This window comes from Trachypithecus francoisi, unplaced genomic scaffold, assembly GCF_009764315.1.
Source record: "Trachypithecus francoisi isolate TF-2019V2 unplaced genomic scaffold, Tfra_2.0 Lachesis_group16, whole genome shotgun sequence".
NCBI lineage: Eukaryota > Metazoa > Chordata > Mammalia > Primates > Cercopithecidae > Trachypithecus > Trachypithecus francoisi.
The window spans coordinates 96,978,190-96,996,990 of NW_022681461.1; the positions used below are offsets into that span (position 1 = coordinate 96,978,190).

General features: G+C 55.4%; 1 protein-coding gene across 1 annotated transcript; it reads right to left on the bottom strand.

Annotated features, from left to right (window-relative positions):
- Positions 1-3,092: 3,092 nt before the first annotated feature.
- On the bottom strand, positions 3,093-9,247 carry LCN1 (lipocalin 1). Its single transcript, XM_033238597.1, has 7 exons — positions 7,899-9,247; positions 7,305-7,435; positions 6,044-6,114; positions 5,369-5,479; positions 4,418-4,519; positions 4,189-4,215; positions 3,093-3,279 (listed from the first exon to the last, which is right to left on the bottom strand). Exons 1-6 carry the CDS (start codon positions 8,178-8,180, stop codon positions 4,190-4,192), a joined length of 723 nt encoding a protein of 240 aa, XP_033094488.1. The 5' UTR covers positions 8,181-9,247; the 3' UTR covers positions 3,093-3,279; position 4,189.
- Positions 9,248-18,801: the final 9,554 nt, after the last annotated feature.

Here is an 18,801-nt window from a genome sequence, read left to right on the forward strand (position 1 = left end):
TTATAGCAGCCTAAATGGAGCGAGTCTCCAAAGTAACATTTAAATAGGCCCTTATCTCCTTCAGCCAGAAAGTAGGCAGAGTGGAAAACCGGGAACCAATTGAAGAAGTGGCAGAATTTCGGAGAAGACTAAATTTGTAGCCTGAGCACATCTCCTACGCCAGTTAGAACCCCGAGCTGGGAGGAGTGAGGCCCTGCGGCTGGGGACTGGGGTATCCAGGTAGATGCTTTTGAGAACCTTGGAGCCACATCCCCCTGAACTCCCAGGGAAGGGGCCCCCACACCTGTTAGAATAGAACACCACCACCCCTGAAGACCACGCAGAGGTCAAAGCTTGGCGGGAAGATGCTTGCCCAAGTGGAGGTCACTGTGCCAATGGCCGCCTGTGGCCAGCCTGTGGTGCTCCATCTGGGGGTACGCTGTCCCGTGCAGGGGGGCTTCCCTGAAGCAGCTGCAGGATGGGGCTGACATACACTACAGGACCCAGGAGCACACACCAACCTAATAAAAGCCATTCTTCAGGCTGGAGGGACGTGATCAGCATGGAAACAGGACACTCAGGACCAAAGAGCACTCACCGGGGAAGGTCTGCAGGTAAAGAGAAAACACCCTCTCCGTTCCTTTATCACATGTAGGACGGCTTCAGGCAAGCTCTGCAGTGCTGCATCACGGCGTCTCCAGCATATGTAGATGTGTTGCGCATCAGCAATGACATGAGGGAAAGCACCTGTGCCGTCACAGGGTCTGTGACACGAGGCAGAGTGGGGAGGACGCACCTGTGTGGTCACAGGGTCTATGACATGAGGGAGAGCGGGGAGGACGCACCTGTGCAGTCACAAAGTCTGTGACATGAGGCAGAGCGGGGAGGACGTACCTGTGGGGTCACAAGGTCTTTATGTTTTAAGTAAAGGACACAGTGCTCGCTCCAAGTCCACTGTGAATTAAGGATGTCATCGTCACCCCTCGAGTAGACACTTTTAAAATAATGTAGAGGGATAACGAAAAAGCTGACACGTGAATTGGGATGAAATTGGGAAGAACGGAGCCGTTAGGGCTGATGGGACACCCTCTGACCTTCCGTAACATCTTCCGAGGGGCCCTCGGTCCTCTTTCTTCACCACTTTCTTCACAGCCCGCTTTCTTCCCCACCAGTCCTCCAGGGACACCTCCTCTCCGACGGCCCCTCCGAACCAGACCCTGTGCCTCCCTAAGAGATGGATTCCAGTCCAACGCCTTCCAAACTCCCTTTCCAGCTCTTGCACAGTCACACTCTGGTTCACATGAGAGTTCTTCTGGGGTGCACCCAGGTGGGGTGTCTGTCTTCTTCTGTCACTGCTGCCCCATCATCCCCTCCTCTCTGCACAGTTGTCCAGACTGTCCCTGGGCCTGGCCTCTGGCACTGGCCCTGTGGGAGAGGGGGGTTCTGGCTTCCCCGTGGAGGTCGTGTGGGGCACGGGGCACTTTCTGAGCTACAGGTGCTTGCACAGGCTCTTTGCAGTCATCTGCTTGGTGTCTGAAGACTGGTGCAGAGACTTGCACACCTGACATGGGCGTGCTGGCTGGCGTGTCCACGTCTGCCTGCTGCAGGTGACCCCCGCTGCAGCCACGTCACCCCTGGAGGCTGGCAGACGGGAGATGGAGCTGGGCATGGGTGGCATCTGCTATGAGTGAGAACCTCAGACACCTCATAAGAACCAAGAATCATCTTGAGATGCAGAAAGCGGAACCCAAATGGAATCGGGTTTCTTTTATTTTTTATCTTATTTTTTGAGACGGGGTCTTGCTCTGTCACCCAGGCTGGAATGCAGTGACATGATCATAGCTCATTGCAGCCTCGACCTCCTGGGCTCAAGCAATTCTCCCACCTCAGCCTCCCGAGTAGGTGGGACTACAGGTGTGCACCACCAAGCCTGGCTAATTTTTTTTTTTGGTAGAGATGGGGTCTCACTATGTTGCCCAGGCTGGTCTCCAACTCCTGGCTTCAAGTGATTCTCTCACCTCGGCCTCCCAAAGTGTTGGGAACACAGGCATGAGCCACCATGCCTGGCCAGAATCGAGTTTTTTTTTAATGCAGTCTTGACCTATCGCTGAGGCCCTGGTTAGGGGCGGCCCCTTCCTGAGCAGCTGATTGGTCCACACAGCCACCCTGCCTTATGCAGATGGCCCCACTTGGGGGCCACTCCCCACCAGCCCTCATTGCCCCAAGGTCAGGTACCAGACAATCAGGGATAGCCCCTGTGCCCTGGAGCAGAGAAACGACTCATGTTAGCTGGCCACAGGCAGCTGGGTCACCCGCTACCCTTTCCGCTCCCTCCCCTGAGCTCCGCAGGCTATTGTCCTGTCCCGGGCGCAAGCCACCCGGTGTGGCGCTGCCCGGCAGCCGCCCTCTCCTGGGGAGAAGCAAGTCTCTAAGAGTCTGCCTCTCCTCGCTCCCAGCGCCACTGCGATGTTGCGCCTTCGAAAGAAACTTTAAATCCTACAAACCGCCAGGGTCAGGAAAGGCGCCTGCGTGAGGTGGGACCTCCGGTGGCTGCCCCCAAGCTGGGAACTTCCTGTCCCAAACCTACCCAGGCACAAAGAGGGACAGCGTGGAGCCAGGCCCTGGCGGCAGTGCTGGTGTGGTTCCCCGGAGGACAGGACTGGCTTCCCCGGTGAGCTCAAGCCTGAGCCACACCCTGCCTTGAGCTGCTGTCCCCTGTCCCCATGTCCAGCCTCACGGACTCAGCGTCAGTGCTGAGGGCCCTGGTGGCCCTGCCCAGTCCCCCTCTGGGGTGGCAGCTGCGCTTGGTCCCAGGCCTTCTGGTCTTACTTGTGCAGGACCGAGGAGCAGAGCCCTGCCCCCACCCACCCCTAGAGCCTGAGCTCCGTGGGCGTCTGACCTGCAGGAAGTACCCCGGAACCTTCAGGCCGAGTCGCCCTGCCAGACCCCTCCAGGCCCCTCGCACTGTTGGCCTGTGGCACCCACCATGGAGAACTGGCCTAGGCTGGTCCCCTGTCCTTCCTCCTGCTTCCCACCCCCTCCCTGCACCCAAAGGAGCACCCAGCCAGCACCCCCCACCCCGAGGAACCCCACAGACAGACGGAGTCACTGGGAACTGCTGAAGCTCTTTATGGAGAACCAGGAGAGGAGGCACAGGGCCAGGGGAAGGTGGGGGGTGGTAGGAAGGGGTGCAGCCGGCCGGGTTCTGCAGGGGTGGGGAGCTTTTCCATATCCCTGTGAACGATGGAGGTGCTGGGTGGTGCTGTCCTTGGGTTGCTGAGGAGCCAAGGTGCCCCTGCCCTAGAAACGAGGGGGAGGGTGAGTGAGGCCATGACAGGGAGGGTGGGACGGGGATGCGACGTGGAGGCACATACGGGCTCTTGGGTGCTGCAGTGTGGGGCCACATGTGGGCACTCAGGGGCATGGTGTGGGGGCACATGCAGGCTCTCGGGGACTACGGTGGGGGCACACACTGGGCTCTTGAGGGCTATGGTGGAAGGCACATGCGGGCTCTCGGGGGCGATGGTGTGGGGGCACGTGCTGGATCTCAGGGGCACACGGGGCTCTTGGGGGCTGCAGGTGGGGGCTCCAGCCTCCAGATTGGAGCAGATGGAGCAGGGACCACCCCCGTAGCCTGCTGACAGAGCTCCCTGCTGAGTGAAGAGGCATCAGGGTGACTGCAGACCAAGGGGAGGGTGCGGGAAGGACAGCGATGCTGTCTGGGATTCGGGCTCTGCCCACACCTTGGGCGAGTCTCCGAACTCTGGTCCCCTTGTGCAGCCAGCAAGGGGTCCATCTGACACAGCGAGCACAGGCACGCCTGTCACTTTGCTGAATCTTTGAGCAACTCATCAGGTAAGCGAGGTCACAAAGACAGCTGAGGGTGAGGGGTGCTGAGGAGGAACCTGAGTCTCCTGCTTGCTCCCGCCCACAGGGCTGGGGGTAGACATCGTCTCCACTAGCAGCCAGCAAAGGCTGGCTCAGTGCTGTGGGCTTCTCAGCTTCCCAGGAGTCACTCCCAGGGCAAGAGCGGAGGCTGGTGCCTGAGTGTGGGCAGCTCAGGAGAAGATCTCCCACCTGCCTGGCCTAGGTGAGGTGTCTCCCACCCAGGTAGGAGTGCGGTGGGTGGGAGAGACCCCAGGGCCTCTTGAAGCACCACGGAGCCCAAGGCTGGATTTTCTCAAATGTCCTCTAAAGCTGTTCACTCACCCTAATCGCTCCCTGGAGAGCAGGTTTCTGCAGGAAAAGGAAGCACAGGTGAGTCAGGAGACCCCAGGAATGCAGTCAGGACCAGGGCCCCTCATTAGCTACCAGCTCCACCACCCCAGGAAGGACAAAGTCAGAATTAGACGCAGCACAGTTACACGCCCATGCAATGCGGCTCTGCTGACGTCCCCACGCGGGGACATGGGGGGCTCTGCAGGGCCATGCCTCCTACCGCTCTGCCTGGGGATGAGGATGCTCTCTGAGCTGAGTCCGCGGGCTTCTGCGGCCTTCTCAAAGTCCTCCAAGGCTTCCAGGTTGTTCTCGGGGTCTCTGCCTGTGGGTGCCAGGGCGAGATGTGGGTGGCTGAGGCAGAACTGGGCAGTCGCCGGCACCCCGTCCTGGCCTGGAGGCCTGAGCTGGGCTGGGGAGGGGGACCTCGCCCACCATGGGGGGACTTGAACCCAGAGGCCCTCGGGCTGGCAAAGTGGGACCAGGGTGTCATGCACGGCTGAGAAGGCTCCCATGGCAGCAGAACTGGGAGAACGGGAAGGGCTCTCCGTCCATCCCCAGGCATCTCCCGGAGTGAGGATGGACAGCAGGACAGGTCCGCCCTGGAGGAAGCGCCTCTGCCCTCGAGCGCACCAGGGCACTGCCTGTCCCGCTCCTCTGTCATTCGCCCACCCCTGGATCCAGGGAGAACTCAGGAGCCTTCACGGGCCTCGTCCTCAGACAGGGATGGCGCTGACACGTCACTGTCTGTGGCAGCCACCACATCCGGAATTCAACCCTGGGAGCTGGAACATTCTTTCCACACAGACTCCTGCTCACATCCCCGTTCCTCTCCCCGCTGGACACCCCGCAGGAACGCGCTCAAGGATGACGCTGCAGGGAGCTGCCCCGGGGAGGGCCTGGCCCGCCCTGGGACACGTGTGACCTCTGAGCCCCTGCGCCCACAGCCGCAGCTCCTTCCTGCCTTTGCTGCAGAGACCTAGGCCGGGGCATCTGAAATCCTGAACTCCAGGGGTGGGAATTGGGGCCTTTATCAGGAAAACTCGTCCTAAGGAAACTGCAGTGGGTTCCTGGGTCCCAGTGGCTTCTCCCGTGGGGAAGAGGGTGCAGGAGGCCGTGGGCGGAGGGAGGGCGGGTGGAGGCTTGGGCTGCAGGGTAGGGGTGCGGGACTCACCCACAAGCTTCACCCCTCGGATCGGCTTCCCGTGCAGCTCGCCCTCACAATAGAAGATGTAGTGGTCCTTCACGTGTGATCGGATGATGTATGTCACGTGCTTGCCCCCGTCTGCAGAAGGACAGCAGCACAGTCCTGAATTAGCCACCGGGCCCTTCAGAGAGGATCCCGGGACAGCGTGCGGCACCCGGCCCAGCGAGCCCCGCAGCTCCTGCACCCTCCCAGCCTCCCAGAGCTCTCCGACCCAGGTTCCCCACCAGGCCTGAGCCCCAGGCCATGGGACCCCCACTTCCCAGGAACCTGATGCACCCGAGAGGCGGCCACATCCCAAACCAGTGAGTCACCAGGGGTTCCTCTGGGTATGAGGTCTGTGGAGGTGGGAGTTGGGGTGCGGCACCCCGCAGCCAGATACGACTCTGCTCCTGGCCCTGCCGGAGCCACAGCCAGGGCTACAGGGAAAGCCCTGAGGGTCCGCCCCGGAATAAACCCGTCACACCTGGTGTTTGGGGTCAGGTATTCAAGTCTCTAACGCAAATTGACCAGTGGGAGAGGAGAGTGGGCTTTTAGTGGAGTCAGGGGCAGCAGGCCAAAAGGCCACCCCAAAAAGGCACTGGCTGCCCCCCCAATTCCAGCGTGTGTTCGAGTTCAGGCTGGGGCTCAGGCTCCAGGACTCACTGGCGGTGTATTTTCCCGGCTCGTCAGTTTTCTCCAGGATGACCTTCACCTCCTGGCACTGGCCGTTTATCCTGGAAAACAGAAGCCCCCTGGCAAAGTGGCCCTGGCCTGTGCCTCCCCTGGCCCTGAAGCAACCACACTGCAATGCCCTGCAAAGGTGGCCCCGAGTCTGCCACAGGCCCATAGAGGAGGGTGCTTCTCTGCATCTCAGACCCAAGCACCAGCGGCCCCTTCGGGTCACACGTGGCAGTTCCCGGGGTCTCCCGAGGTGGCCAGGAGCTCTGCACCACTCCTCCTGGTGGCCGCCTTTCCAACCCCTCCACCCCCAACACATTTCCTGCCAGAGGGACCCAGGTCGCCTGGTTTGCAGGCAGTGCCTGTGGCGTGGGCCTGAGCCTCATCCCGCCAGCTGCATTCTTCCTTTTGGAGACATTCAGGGACAAGCCCCACATCCATCATCATCTGGCCCAGAGAGGGAAAGGTTCAGTTAGGGGCTTTTGGAAAAAAAAAATCGGGGTCATTGCCAGGGTCAGTGACTTCCTAAGGGTCAGCCCCCAGGACCAGAGCACAGGCACTACATGTCACTCAGGAGGGAGCCACTCAAGAGGGAACCACTCAGGAGGGAGCCACTCAGGAGGGAACCACTCAAGAGGGAACCACTCAGGAGGGAGCCACTCAGGAGGGAGCCACAGGGGTTAAACCACACAGTTGTGCAGGTGGGAGCCACATGGGTGAATCACACAGGTGGGCGGTCAAAGATGTGAGCCATGTGGGTGGAAGCAGCACAGGGAGCTCTATGCAGGGACTTCAAGGGGGTCTTCTCCATGGCATCCTCTGACCCCTCTTGGTCATTCTGTAAGCCCCATCCCTGCACTTCTCCAAAGCAGAAGTTTACTGCCAGGACTGCGAGTCTAGGGTCTGCGGGCCCTGCCTGCCGTCTCGGACTCTGGTTGGGGGGGTAAACACCTTTTCCCAAAGAGGCCTGCACGTCACCAGACATTCCCTAGTCGGAGGAGGAGGTGGGTGGTACCCAGAGCTGCCACTGGTAGCCCACAAGATCTGATCCGGTGCCTCTGTCCCCTCAGGCCCCCTCCAGCCAAGGCACCTCAGTGGTACAGTTTGCCCTGGAACATTGCAGGCGGGGCTGAGAGGGGCCTCCCAGCAGGTCTGCCCACCTCCCCAGCACCAGAGCTCTCCTGGGTGGGGAAAGGGAAGGCCCTAGACCAGGTTGCAGGCTGCCCGGCAGCTGGCAGACACTCACAGCATGGTGGCCTTGGCTTCCAGGTTGCCCCCTTCCAGGACTGTGAGAGTCATGGGTGTCACCGATTCCAGATTAATCTCAGGGAGCTCCCTGTCCACCGTCATGGCCTTCAGATACCACGTCCCTGACACCTGGAGAAAGTTCCTCTCTATCAGGCTCAGGCCGACCGCTCCAGAGCCTCCCCTACTCTTCCCTGGCCTGCAACCCCCAGACTCTACTGCACCCCAAGGGCTGGAGACGGGGAGCATTCCCCAATCTAACCCACCCAGAAAACACCCAGCACCCTCGCCAGGCCCACCCGAAGGTGGCTCCAGCCCCTACAAGTCAGCCAGGACCACAGGAGCCCTCATCCCCAAGGGAGAAGTGAAGTCAGCCAGACCCCCACCCTCCCAGTCCTGCCCCCTCTGTGCCCCTGCACTCCCTCCCCGACCAGCCCAGACCCCTACTGCCCCATCTCATCATTCCCTCGGGGCAGGACTTTAACGCCCAACCCAAAAATGAGGGTCTCCTTGGATGGGGGAGGGATGGGGTCTCCATCCAGTCTCAACCTCTCCCCATGCCCCCTCCAGCCCACCCTTCCCATCCCGGCCTCACATCCTGAATCTCCTCGTCTGAGGCCAGGAGGTGGTGGGCCTGCAGGGCAGCAATGAGGCTGAGGCTGATGGCCAGGAGCAGGGCCTTCATCTCTGGGGTCTGAGTCCACGGCTGACTGACAGGTCGCTTGCTGGGGCTGGGAGAGGCTGTGCCACTCCTCCCACAGCCGCCCTTTATATCACGGGGCTCAGGGTCCCCCAGGGACCTGGCACAGGTGACTGACCAATCCCTTCCTGGATGCAAACCACGGCCAATTCTGCAGTGGAGCAGATAACGTGCCATTGTTGTTGGAGGCTGTTGAATAACAGCTTGTTAATCCCAGAGGATCATCCGGACAGGACCAGGTCCAGAGGAGCAGGTTTGCAGATTTCACCTGGGAGGAAACTGAAGGGAGTGAAGGGCGTGCAGGACTCCTGGTGGGGACGTGTGCAGCAGTAACAGGCACCCTCCAGCCATCCCACACACGCTGATGTGCACACTGCCAAAGGGATTGCAGATTGGAGTCTGAGGCCCATGGGCTTGGGTCTCGGCTGAAATTCCTGCATCTCTAGGCAGGTTACTTGGCCTCAGATTCATCATGGAAAAAAGAGGGACCCTCCTGTGTGAACACGGTCCCGTGTGCATTTAAAGAGGGTGTTCACACTCCTGAGCACAGTGTGCAATAAGGAACTGCTCTGCCCCACACACAGAGCAGCAATAGGTCAGACAGACAGAAGATCAAGACAGGTGTGTGTGTGTGTATGCATGTGTGCACATATATACATGCGCACACACACACACACACACACACTCACATGAAACCAGGAGTGGAGGAGAAGCACAGGCTGGTGATGGGGCAGAGGCAGGGGCCTGTCAGCCCCAAGTCCCAAGGCAGGCAGAGAGGGCCTGGGTCCAGCTCCTGGGAGTGATGGGAGCAGCTTCCCTGACTCCAGAAAGGAGGTTGAGAAACCCTTCCTGACACATCCCAGGGCTGTTACTTCTTATAACTTAGTGGAACTCTGTGGGCATAGGAAGGCAAGAGGACATCGACACAGCCTGGAGAGCAGAAGCTGAGACAAGCCATCCCTGGAAAGGGTGACTTTATCTGTGACATCCTCCCCATCACTGCAGAGCAGAAGCCTGGGACCCAGGGCAGAGGCTACGAAACACTGTTAGACAGAGGACAATGACAAGATAGTGGAGAAAGGCAGAAATGCAGAGACACAATATCCTCATCTTGAACTGAGCAAGGCCAGGTTCCAAATTACCCAAGGAAACCCACACTAAGAAAGGCAGGCTAAAAATGAGCAATTGGTACAGGAACTTACACCAGCCAAGGAAAGTCTGACACACACGTTAAGACTGCAGGAGTGGCCGGGCGCGGTGGCTCAAGCCTGTAATCCCAGCACTTTGGGAGGCCGAGACGGGCGGATCACGAGGTCAGGAGATCGAGACCATCCTGGCTAACACGGTGAAACCCCGTCTCTACTAAAAAATACAAAAAAGCTAGCCGGGTGAGGTGGCGGGCGCCTGTAGTCCCAGCTACTCGGGAGGCTGAGGCAGAAGAATGGCGTGAACCTGGGAGGCGGAGCTTGCAGTGAGCTGAGATCCAGCCACTGCACTCCAGCCCGGGCGACAGAGCGAGACTCCGTCTCAAAAAAAAAAAAAAAAAAAGACTGCAGGAGTATGATCAAGATGCCTAGAGATTTAAAAAATATAAAGTATAAAATTAGAACTGGCCAGAATATAAGAAACAAGGAGAGACAAAATAGAAATAATTACAAATCTTGAAGATGAATAATAAAGTGAATAAAAAACTCAATAGACAGGTTAAATTCCAGACTTGACATAATAGAAAAGAGACTTAGTGTCATGGAAGATAGTACTAACAATATCAATGAAGACAGGAAAATTTGAAGGAGAAATTGAGGTGTTACAGATAGATTCAGTCTCCAGCCTGGAGCTAGGAATAAAATGAGTGGAGGAAACCAATCAGAGTGCAGCAGCTCTGAAAACACAACACACACACAGACCCACATACACACATATATACACACACACACACATGCATACACACACATGTACACACACATGTACACACACACGTGCACACATGTACACGCACACACACATGCATACACACACATGTACACACACACGCACACACACACACACACATATACACACACCCACACACACATATGTATGCACATGCATGCCCACACATGCACACAATACATGTGCACACATACAAATGCACACCCACACCCACACACATATACACATACATGCACACATACGCAGGCATAAACATGTTCACATACACCATGCATACATACATGTACACATGCACACATACACACATACACACATGCCCACACATGCACACAGTTAACACACATGGAGAATAGATCAAGAGGCTTCAATATAAACAGAATAGGTGTTCCAAAAGAAAAACATTTTCTAAAATGGCAACAAAGCAATGTAATAGCACAGAGTTCTTCAGAATTGAAAAGACATGAGATCCCAGATCTAAATTACAAACCAAGAGAAATCCACTCCTAGAATATTACAGTGAAGTGCAGAACATCCAGGAGAGGAGAAAAAAGTCAAAACGACCAGAAAGAAGAGCCACAGTACCTACCAAAAACGCAGGTGTCAGCTGACGGCAGACTTCTCAATAGCAACGCTACCTTCTGGAAGACAATGGAGTAACGTCTTTAACAGACCCAGGGGAAATAACAGACCCAGGGGAAATTTACCTTTGAATATTATTCTCAGCACAACTTTCATAAAACATTGAAGGCAAAATAAGGACATCTTGGACATTAAAAAGCAACTGAGGTGCAGCGTGGTGGCTCACGCCTGTAATACCAACACTTTGGGAGGTCAAGGTGAGGTCAGGAGTTCGAGACCAGGCTGACCAACATGGTGAAACCCCATCTTGACTAAAAATACAAAATTAGCTGGGCATGGTGGCATGCGCCCGTAATCCCAGCTACTCAGGAGGCTAAGGCAGCAGAATCGCTTGAACCTGGGAGGCGGAGGTTGCAGTGAGCCGAGATCATGCCATTGTGCTCCAGCCTGGGCAACAGAGCAAGACTCCATCTCAAAAAAAATAATAGGCCAGGCGCGGTGGCTCAAGCCTGTAATCCCAGCACTTTGGGAGGCCGAGATGGGCGGATCACGAGGTCAGGAGATCGAGACCATCCTGGCTAACATGGTGAAACCCCATCTCTACTAAAAGAATACAAAAATCTAGCCGGGCGAGGTGGCGGGCGCCTGTAGTCCCAGCTACTCGGGGGGCTGAGGCAGGAGAATGGCATAAACCCGGGAGGCAGAGCTTGCAGTGAGCTGAGATCCGGCCACTGCACTCCAGGCTGGGCAACAGAGCACGACTCCATCTCAAAAAAATAAATAAATAAATAATAATAATAATAATAATAATAAAAATTAAACAACAACAACAGCAACTGAGAGCGTCTACCACTCACTGGCTTCCATCAAAGGAAGTTTGAAAGGAAGAATTTTAGCAAGTCTATAGCAGACCAAGGTCAGGGGGATAAATGATGTCAACAAAGCAAACTACCTGCTGGTAGTACAAACACAAATGGTGCAGACTTTGATGGGGGGAGGAAGGTTCTGTTTTACTGGATATTTAAAGAGAGTGAAATGCACACAAAACACACTTGTGCCCACATGCATGGGTTCATCTGAACCAAAAGATGCATGTTAAGCACAGGAGAATAGTGACGTATGGAAAGAGGGAAGTGGAAAGGGGTGGGCAGGGATAATACATGTTCAAAATACATAAAGAAGATTGTTAGACAAAAACATGATTTATTTTTCATCAGTATAGATGAAAAGGGGGCCAACATGAAAACAAAAGCACAATCACAAGAAGATGAATCTGAAGCACAATCACAATTCATGAATCTGAAGGCATACTGCATCAAAACGCAAGAAGCCAAAACAGACTGAAGAACAAAGGGGTCAAATCCAGTCGGAACGGGAGACGCCAGCACTTCTCCATTAGAAACAGAGGCCGAGCGTTTTAAAAGTTCACACCGATGTCGAAGATTTGGAACCAAAATTGTAAAGTATACAAAGATACTGCCTCAACAGCTAAACAATTATATTGTTATAATTGTTACAGTGAACAATTCTTAATTATTAATTCTTCTTAAGGACACATAGAATAGTTTTTTTTTTTTTTTTGAGACAGAGTCTCGCTCTGTCACCCAGGCTGGAGTGCAGTGGCCGGATCTCAGCTCACTACAAGCTCCGCCTCCCGGGCTTACGTCATTCTCCTGCCTCAGCCTCCCGAGTAGCTGGGACTACAGGCACCCGCCACGTCGCCCGGCTAGTTTTTTTGTATTTTTTTTTTAGTAGAGACGGGGTTTCAACGTGTTAGCCAGGATGGTCTCGATCTCCTGACCTCGTGATCCACCCATCTCGGCCTCCCAAAGTGCTGGGATTACAGGATTGAGCCACCGCACCTGGTCTGAATAGTTTTAAAGTAGGCCACATACCAGGCAACATGGGGAATTTCACAGAACCAACACAATAGAGCCTGCCCTTTGTACATACAAGGCAATAAACTAAAAAACAATGAACAGAGTGTTACATAACGAGAAATATAAACTTCAAGTCTACAGCCTTAAACGCATCTATTATACAATAAAGACGTCAGGACAGAAGTCCTCTCAGTGTGAAAAGTTCTCAGTCATGAACATGCACGAATGCCCCAGCCAGCTCTGCGCTCCTTTGGTGGCCACCTCGCAAAGCAGAATTGATCAGAGCCGCTGCTTACGGGGCAGACGCCCATGGCAACATCACCACACACACATCCGTGACGGCGGCCACGTGTGTCATGCCGCCCCCAACCGATGATGAGAATCTAATCTGAACCTCACGTCAAAGGGAAGTCTGAGTTATCTTTCTATTCTATTTATAGGAAATCTTTTTTTTTTGAGTCAGTGTCTCGCTCTGTCGCCCGGGTTGGAGTGCAGTGGCGCGATCTCGGCTCACTGCAAGCTCCGCCTTCCGGGTTCATGCCATCGTCCTGCCTCAGCCTCCTGAGTAGCTGGGACTACAGGTGCCACCACAATGCCCAGCTAATTTTGTGTATTTTTAGTAGAGACGGGGTTTCACCGTGTTAGCCAGGATGGTCTCGATCTCCTGACCTGGCTTCCCAAAGTGCTGGGATTACAGGTGTGAGCCACCGCGCCCGGCCAGGAAGTCATTTTCATAGGAAGCAATAATCAAGGGGTAGCAGCCAAGAGATATAGAAAAAATAAGTTTGATAGAGGGATGCCAGGGAGTAACTAATACAATCTTGTTTGTTTCTTCCATTTGATGATGTTTAGTGCACCTATCAGCTTTTTCATGTGTGAGCTTTGTGATCTTTCATCACTTCACATAAATATTTTATTTTCCTATCTAATTTGGATTCATATTGCTATTATTATTTAAAGTAACCCCTAAATTTTACATATATTTTAAGCCCTACAAAATCCATCTACTCCTGGCTGTATCTGCGAGTTTAATTTCCTTTTAAAATAATCTGAATAGGCCGGGCGCGGTGGCTCAAGCCTGTAATCCCAGCACTTTGGGAGGCCGAGACGGGCGGATCACGAGGTCAGGAGATCGAGACCATCCTGGCGAACACTGTGAAACCCCGTCTCTACTAAAAAATACAAAAAACTAGCCGGGCGAGGTGGCGGGCGTCTGTAGTCCCAGCTACTCGGGAGGCTGAGGCAGGAGAATGGCGTGAACCCGGGAGGCGGAGCTTGCAGTGAGCTGAGATCCGGCCACTGCACTCCAGCCTGGGTGGCAGAGCGAGACTCCGTCTCAAAAAAAAAAAAAAGAAAAAAAAAGAAAAGAAAAGCAAATGCCCCAAGGCAAGCACACAGGGTGCAGGGGTTGTGGTGTCCCGAGGGTGGGGCTGTGGGTGTGGGCAGGGCCTGGACCCCCGCACCGCGGCTCCTCCTCTGTCCCTGGGCTCCGTCCTCCTCGGTGGCCTGCAGGGCCTCTGTCCACTGCCGGGCCACTGACTAGGCTACAGAGAGACGGTGACGGTCAGGCTGCTCGGATCCCCTGGGCTAGAGGAACACGGGAGCCTTTCAGCCACCCCATTGACCACCTATGAGACAAAGTCAGAGCAGCTGCCTGGTCACGGAGAATGAGCAGCCCCTCGCTCTGTCTCCTGGAGGCTGGCGCTCAAACGAGTAAAACCAGGGAATCCTGGGATTCTTCCTGCCCAGACACAACGCCCTCATGGAGTCGCTTCCTGACACGCGTTTAAAGGATGCACACTTGTTATAAATCTTAGAAAGCTGAAAGAGGGGAGAAAATCACTTCCAATCCCACCTCCCCAGTGACTCACTTGCGAGTTGGAACCGTTTCCTTCCTGTCTTTTTTCTAACAGAGCGTCTTGCGTGGTTGCGGTGGCATCGATGTGTCACCTACAGCAGGACGAGCCACAGACAAAGCTCCTCAGACACTGGATTAAAGAAGGAAGAGGCTTTTTATTCGGCCAGGAGCATTGGCAGACTCGTGTCTAAAGAACCGAGCTCCCCGAAAAAGAAATCCTTGGCCTTTTTAAAGGCTTACAACTTTAAGGGGTCCACGTGAAAGGGTCCTGATAATTCATGCAAGCGTGGGAAACGTGACTGGGGGCTACAGGCATCAGCTAACAGAACAGAAAGTTTTACATACATGCTTTTTTTCATACAGTGTCTGGAATTTACAGATGACACAAGTAGTTTAGGTCAGAGGTTGATGTTATTATTACTACGTTTTTTAACTCCTAGGGCCGGGTGGTGGTACCAAGGTCGTCTGGCTATTTATCTTACTTTTGTTTCTTTCTGACTTTTTGCTTTCTCTCTTTCCTCCTGTCTTGTGAACTAGGCAAGGTGGGGGGAGGAGGGCAGCAGGAGTAGTAGTGGTCTCCTTCCTTACACCCACCTGGGACCGAAGGAAGCCACAGGAAGGACGCCCAAGGGCCTTGTGGCATCTCTCCTGCACCCTGCACTTCCCTGGACCCAAAACCAAGGGCAAGGCCAGCCGTGGTGGGCAGCAGCCCCTCTGCTGGATACTCCACCTCCTGCCCCAAGGCCGAGGCTCCAAACTCTGCCCCCCACTGAGCATCCGATTTCCTGAGTCCCCCTCCAAGGGCTCTGGGATTTGACCTCGAAGTTCCTGCGCGCCTGAGTCTGTGTGTTTTAGGCCCGCATGGCCTCTGTCCATGCCCTGCGTCCACCCGGCTGCTGCCATCCTTCAAAACCCAGCCTAGTCCCACCTCCTCCAGGAAGAAGGGGCCCTGCCCGTCTGGCCTCCGGGGTGTCTTGGGCCAGGGCAGCCGCAGTGGTCCCTGCACGTCCCTGTCACAGGTGGGTGCCTGTCCTGAAGGAGCCCAGTCATCCCGACAGGCCTCGGCCCTCTCTGGCCACCCAGGCTCCCTCGCCCTTCCGGGGCTCAGCAGAGGCTCTTAGGGCTCAACTGGGCTGAGCAGAGTCGCGGGTGGTGGAAGAGAGGGCCACTTGGCCATGGGGGCCCAGGGCGTGGCAGGGGGCCCAGGGTGCATTCGTGGAGGGCCTCCTTCCCGGGAAAGGTCGCGCTGTGTTTGTGTTCCGGCTGTTTCTTCTGCCTGAGTTCCTCCGAGGCCCTGGCTTATCTGAACACAGGACCCTGTGTGCCACAGCATGCACCATGTCACGGTGAATGTCACACAAACAGGAACGTGCCTGGAGGCCGCCTGGACCTGTCTTCCTGCCCATCAGCTGCCAAGGTGATGCTGTGGACACGGCTGTCCCTATCTGCTTCCCCACTCATGGAGCTCCTCATGGGCTCAACACCCCCCTTCCAGAAGGCTGATCCCTGGAGGGGAGTCGCAGGCAGTGCGGCTGGCATGGGGTCCATGAGCCAGGGGGTGGAAGAGGCCCCGTGACACGGGGAACACACTAAGCTCCTAGCCCAGCTTTTCTCCTGGAGGACCGGACGCCCTCGCTCTGCACCTGGGGAAGGGGTACACAGAGGGCTTGAGGCCAGCGCAGGAACTGCCCCTTCAAATCTTACTCCGGGATTGGCACTTTCCTGGAAGACCCCAGGAATAAGGAGAAGGAAGAGCAGCGGGGAGGGAGGGAGGGAGTCCCAAGCCAGGTGCCACAGAGAGGGGGCGGTGTTACTCTGTCCAAGTCATCTCCTGGGAAACTGAGGCCCAGCCAGGCAGAATCAGGTCTCCTGGCCCCAGATACCACCCGCCACTCAGGCAGCTGCCACCTGAGAGGCTGGAGATGTCTGAGGTGGGGCCTTCAGATCACGAGCCACGTGGAGGGAGGCCACGTTCCCCATCCTCCCACCTGCACACACTCCCTCCCCCAGGTGAGCTCCAGGAAGTCCCTCTCTGGGGTGGGGGTGGATGCTAATGTTCTGTGCAGCTCTTTGGTTCAGTGAGTCCCTGTTGGTGAAAGGGCTCAGAGATGCAGCTAAAGCCTGTACCAGCCTTGCACTTCCATGAGGGAGGTGTTATCCTCGTGCCCCTTTCACAGGAGAGGAAGGTGAGGCTGGAAATGGTGAGTAAGGGGCCGAGCTCGCTCAGAGGCTGCACGACCCCGGCTCACACCCGCCAGCAATGTTAAGAGGCACTGGGAGCTGAGAAGGGCTGAGGGCGCCACGCCAGGGGTGAACCAGTCCGACCTTCCCCCTCCTCTGAGGCTCTCTCCTTCCTTCCTGTGTTGGCCTTTGGAGCCCACAGTTTCAGCGCCTGTCACGGACCCCACTGCCTACCCAAGCGCTGCTGAGGAATTTAACTCTGGCTTTTGAATTTTCAGTGCTTTCTGATTATTTGTAGTCTCAGAATCAGAGGAGGCGACTTGCCCTAAACGGAACATGGTGTATTTGCATTTCAGACAATTATACATTTGTAAGAAAAAAATGCAATTTGTCTACAGTCACCCCCTCCATAGGAAAGAAAAGAAACCGCCCCAGGGATTGTGACTGGGCTGCCGTCAGGTGTGTCACTGATTTGGGGATAAGTCTCCCATCCCTTTGCTTTCCACTACTCTGTGGCCCCCGCGTCCTTCAGGGCAGGTGGCCTTTGCCTTGTGAGCATCATATATTTTGGGAGCGTTTCCTGGGCATCTGGTAGACCCACAGGTGAGAATGGCCCCAGTGGTCCTGGGCAGATGTGCACACTGGGACGATGTTAGTGCAGGAAGTCAGGGGCCCATAGGGGCTGTTGGTGGTCCACCCAGTATCCATTCCCCTCCCTGCATTCCCCCAACACACCGGCATCCTCATGGATGGTGACCACGCTCCCCGCTCCAGGGCGCATCTGATTGATGTAACGGGGCCCAGTCCCTCTGGTCTGTGATTGCTCTGAAATAGGCCAGGGAGCCCAGAGAAGAAACATGGAAAGGACATCTGAGAACCACAGCAGGGGACCCAGTTGGGATGAGCCAGCCCTGGGGACCTTGAGGAGGGAGGCAGGAAGCACCCAGTTCTTGACGCCATCACAGAAGCCTGCCCCATGCCTGTACCCCAACCACGTGGGCCACGCAGGGCCAGGCGGGCTCAGCAGTGTGAGGCGAAGCATGGTGCCTGGCGTGGATGCCACAGGTGTTGAGCTAGCTGTGCTGTAGACAGGGCACTGTGGACACGGCACAGCAGACAGGCAGGGGATGTGGGCACCGGGAGGGGGAGTGATGACTGGTGTGAGCGCCTCTGGAGAGGGTGGTGCTGGGTAGCGAGAGGTCAGGGAGGCGTGGGGGCTTGGGACGGCCACCGGCCACGTCAGAGCAGCGTGGCTGCTGATTCCCAACAACACGGAATGAGGCCTCTTGGCAAAGCAACAGGACGTATCTTTGAAACGGCAGCATCTGACCTTTAAAACAGTGGCAAGTCATGCCTCTCTCAAAACGTTTAAATCCTCGCCTCAAACCATTATGCGGCTCATTGCACCCGTGGAAAGCCAACATCAATACCTGCGTGCACACTGGCCTCCCTGGCTTGGCTGTTTTATGGGGAAATGGGTCTCAGTCATGCAGCTCACTGCACCCCTGGAAAGCCAACATCAATACCTGCGTGCACACTGGCCTCCCTGGCTTGGCCGTTCTTTGAGGTCGCTGGCTCGAAGCCCCCAGCACTGCCAAACGGGGAACCTGGCAAACCCAGGAACTCCAAGGCTCAGCTCAACAGCCACACCCTTCCATAGGCCAAAGGAAGCAAGAGCTTTATTTATTTCTCACTGTTCTCAGGGATTCATTGTCTTAGTTTCTGTTTTTTGTTTTGTTCTGTGTTTTGGGAAGGGGCCATGTCACAGGTTACTATAGAAACAAGCCCCGAACTAGATGGGTGACGAAGCTGTTACTTCTCCCGGAGGCTCTTCGATCGACTTGAACCGATTGTGGGGTCACTCTTTAGAAAACAGGCGTTTTTGCTCTGGGAACACTTTTAAGTTCTTTCTTCTTCCTTTGCCTCAGTTGGAGGCAGCATCGCTTCTCAATCACCTCTGATCACTTCCTTTTAACAGCTTTGTTGACATATAGTGTACACATCGTAATGCGCATCCACTGTACAATTCAACCACTCTCAGTACATCTACAGGCCTGAGCAGCCACCAGCACCATCTAGCTTTAGAATGGTCCCACTAGCCCAGAAAGATCTCTCATGCCCCAGAGAAATCAATTTCCAATCCCTTCTCCAGACCCTGGACATACGAATCCACTTGCTATCTCTAGAGACTTTTCTATTCTGAACATTTCATGTAAGTGGGATCATACATATGTGACCTTTTGTGTCTGTTTTTTTTTTTTTTTTCCCTGAGTATACTGTCTTTTTTTTGTTTGTTAGTTTGAGACAGAGTGTCACTTTGTCACCTAGGCTGGAGTGCAATGGCGCGATCTCAGCTCACGGCAACCTC

Bases quoted from the DNA above. Each gene is read 5' to 3' on its own strand.
- LCN1 (XM_033238597.1), bottom strand. From the start codon at position 8,180: ATGGCACGTTATCTGCTCCACTGCAGAATTGGCCGTGGTTTGCATCCA. The intron at 6,115-7,304 runs GTGAGTGTCTGC...TCTGTTTTCCAG, and splicing joins GAAGCCAAGGCCACCATGCT to GATAAACGGCCAGTGCCAGG. The intron at 4,216-4,417 runs GTAGGAGGCATG...CTTTTCCTGCAG, and splicing joins CCTCATCCCCAGGCAGAGCG to AAACCTGCTCTCCAGGGAGC.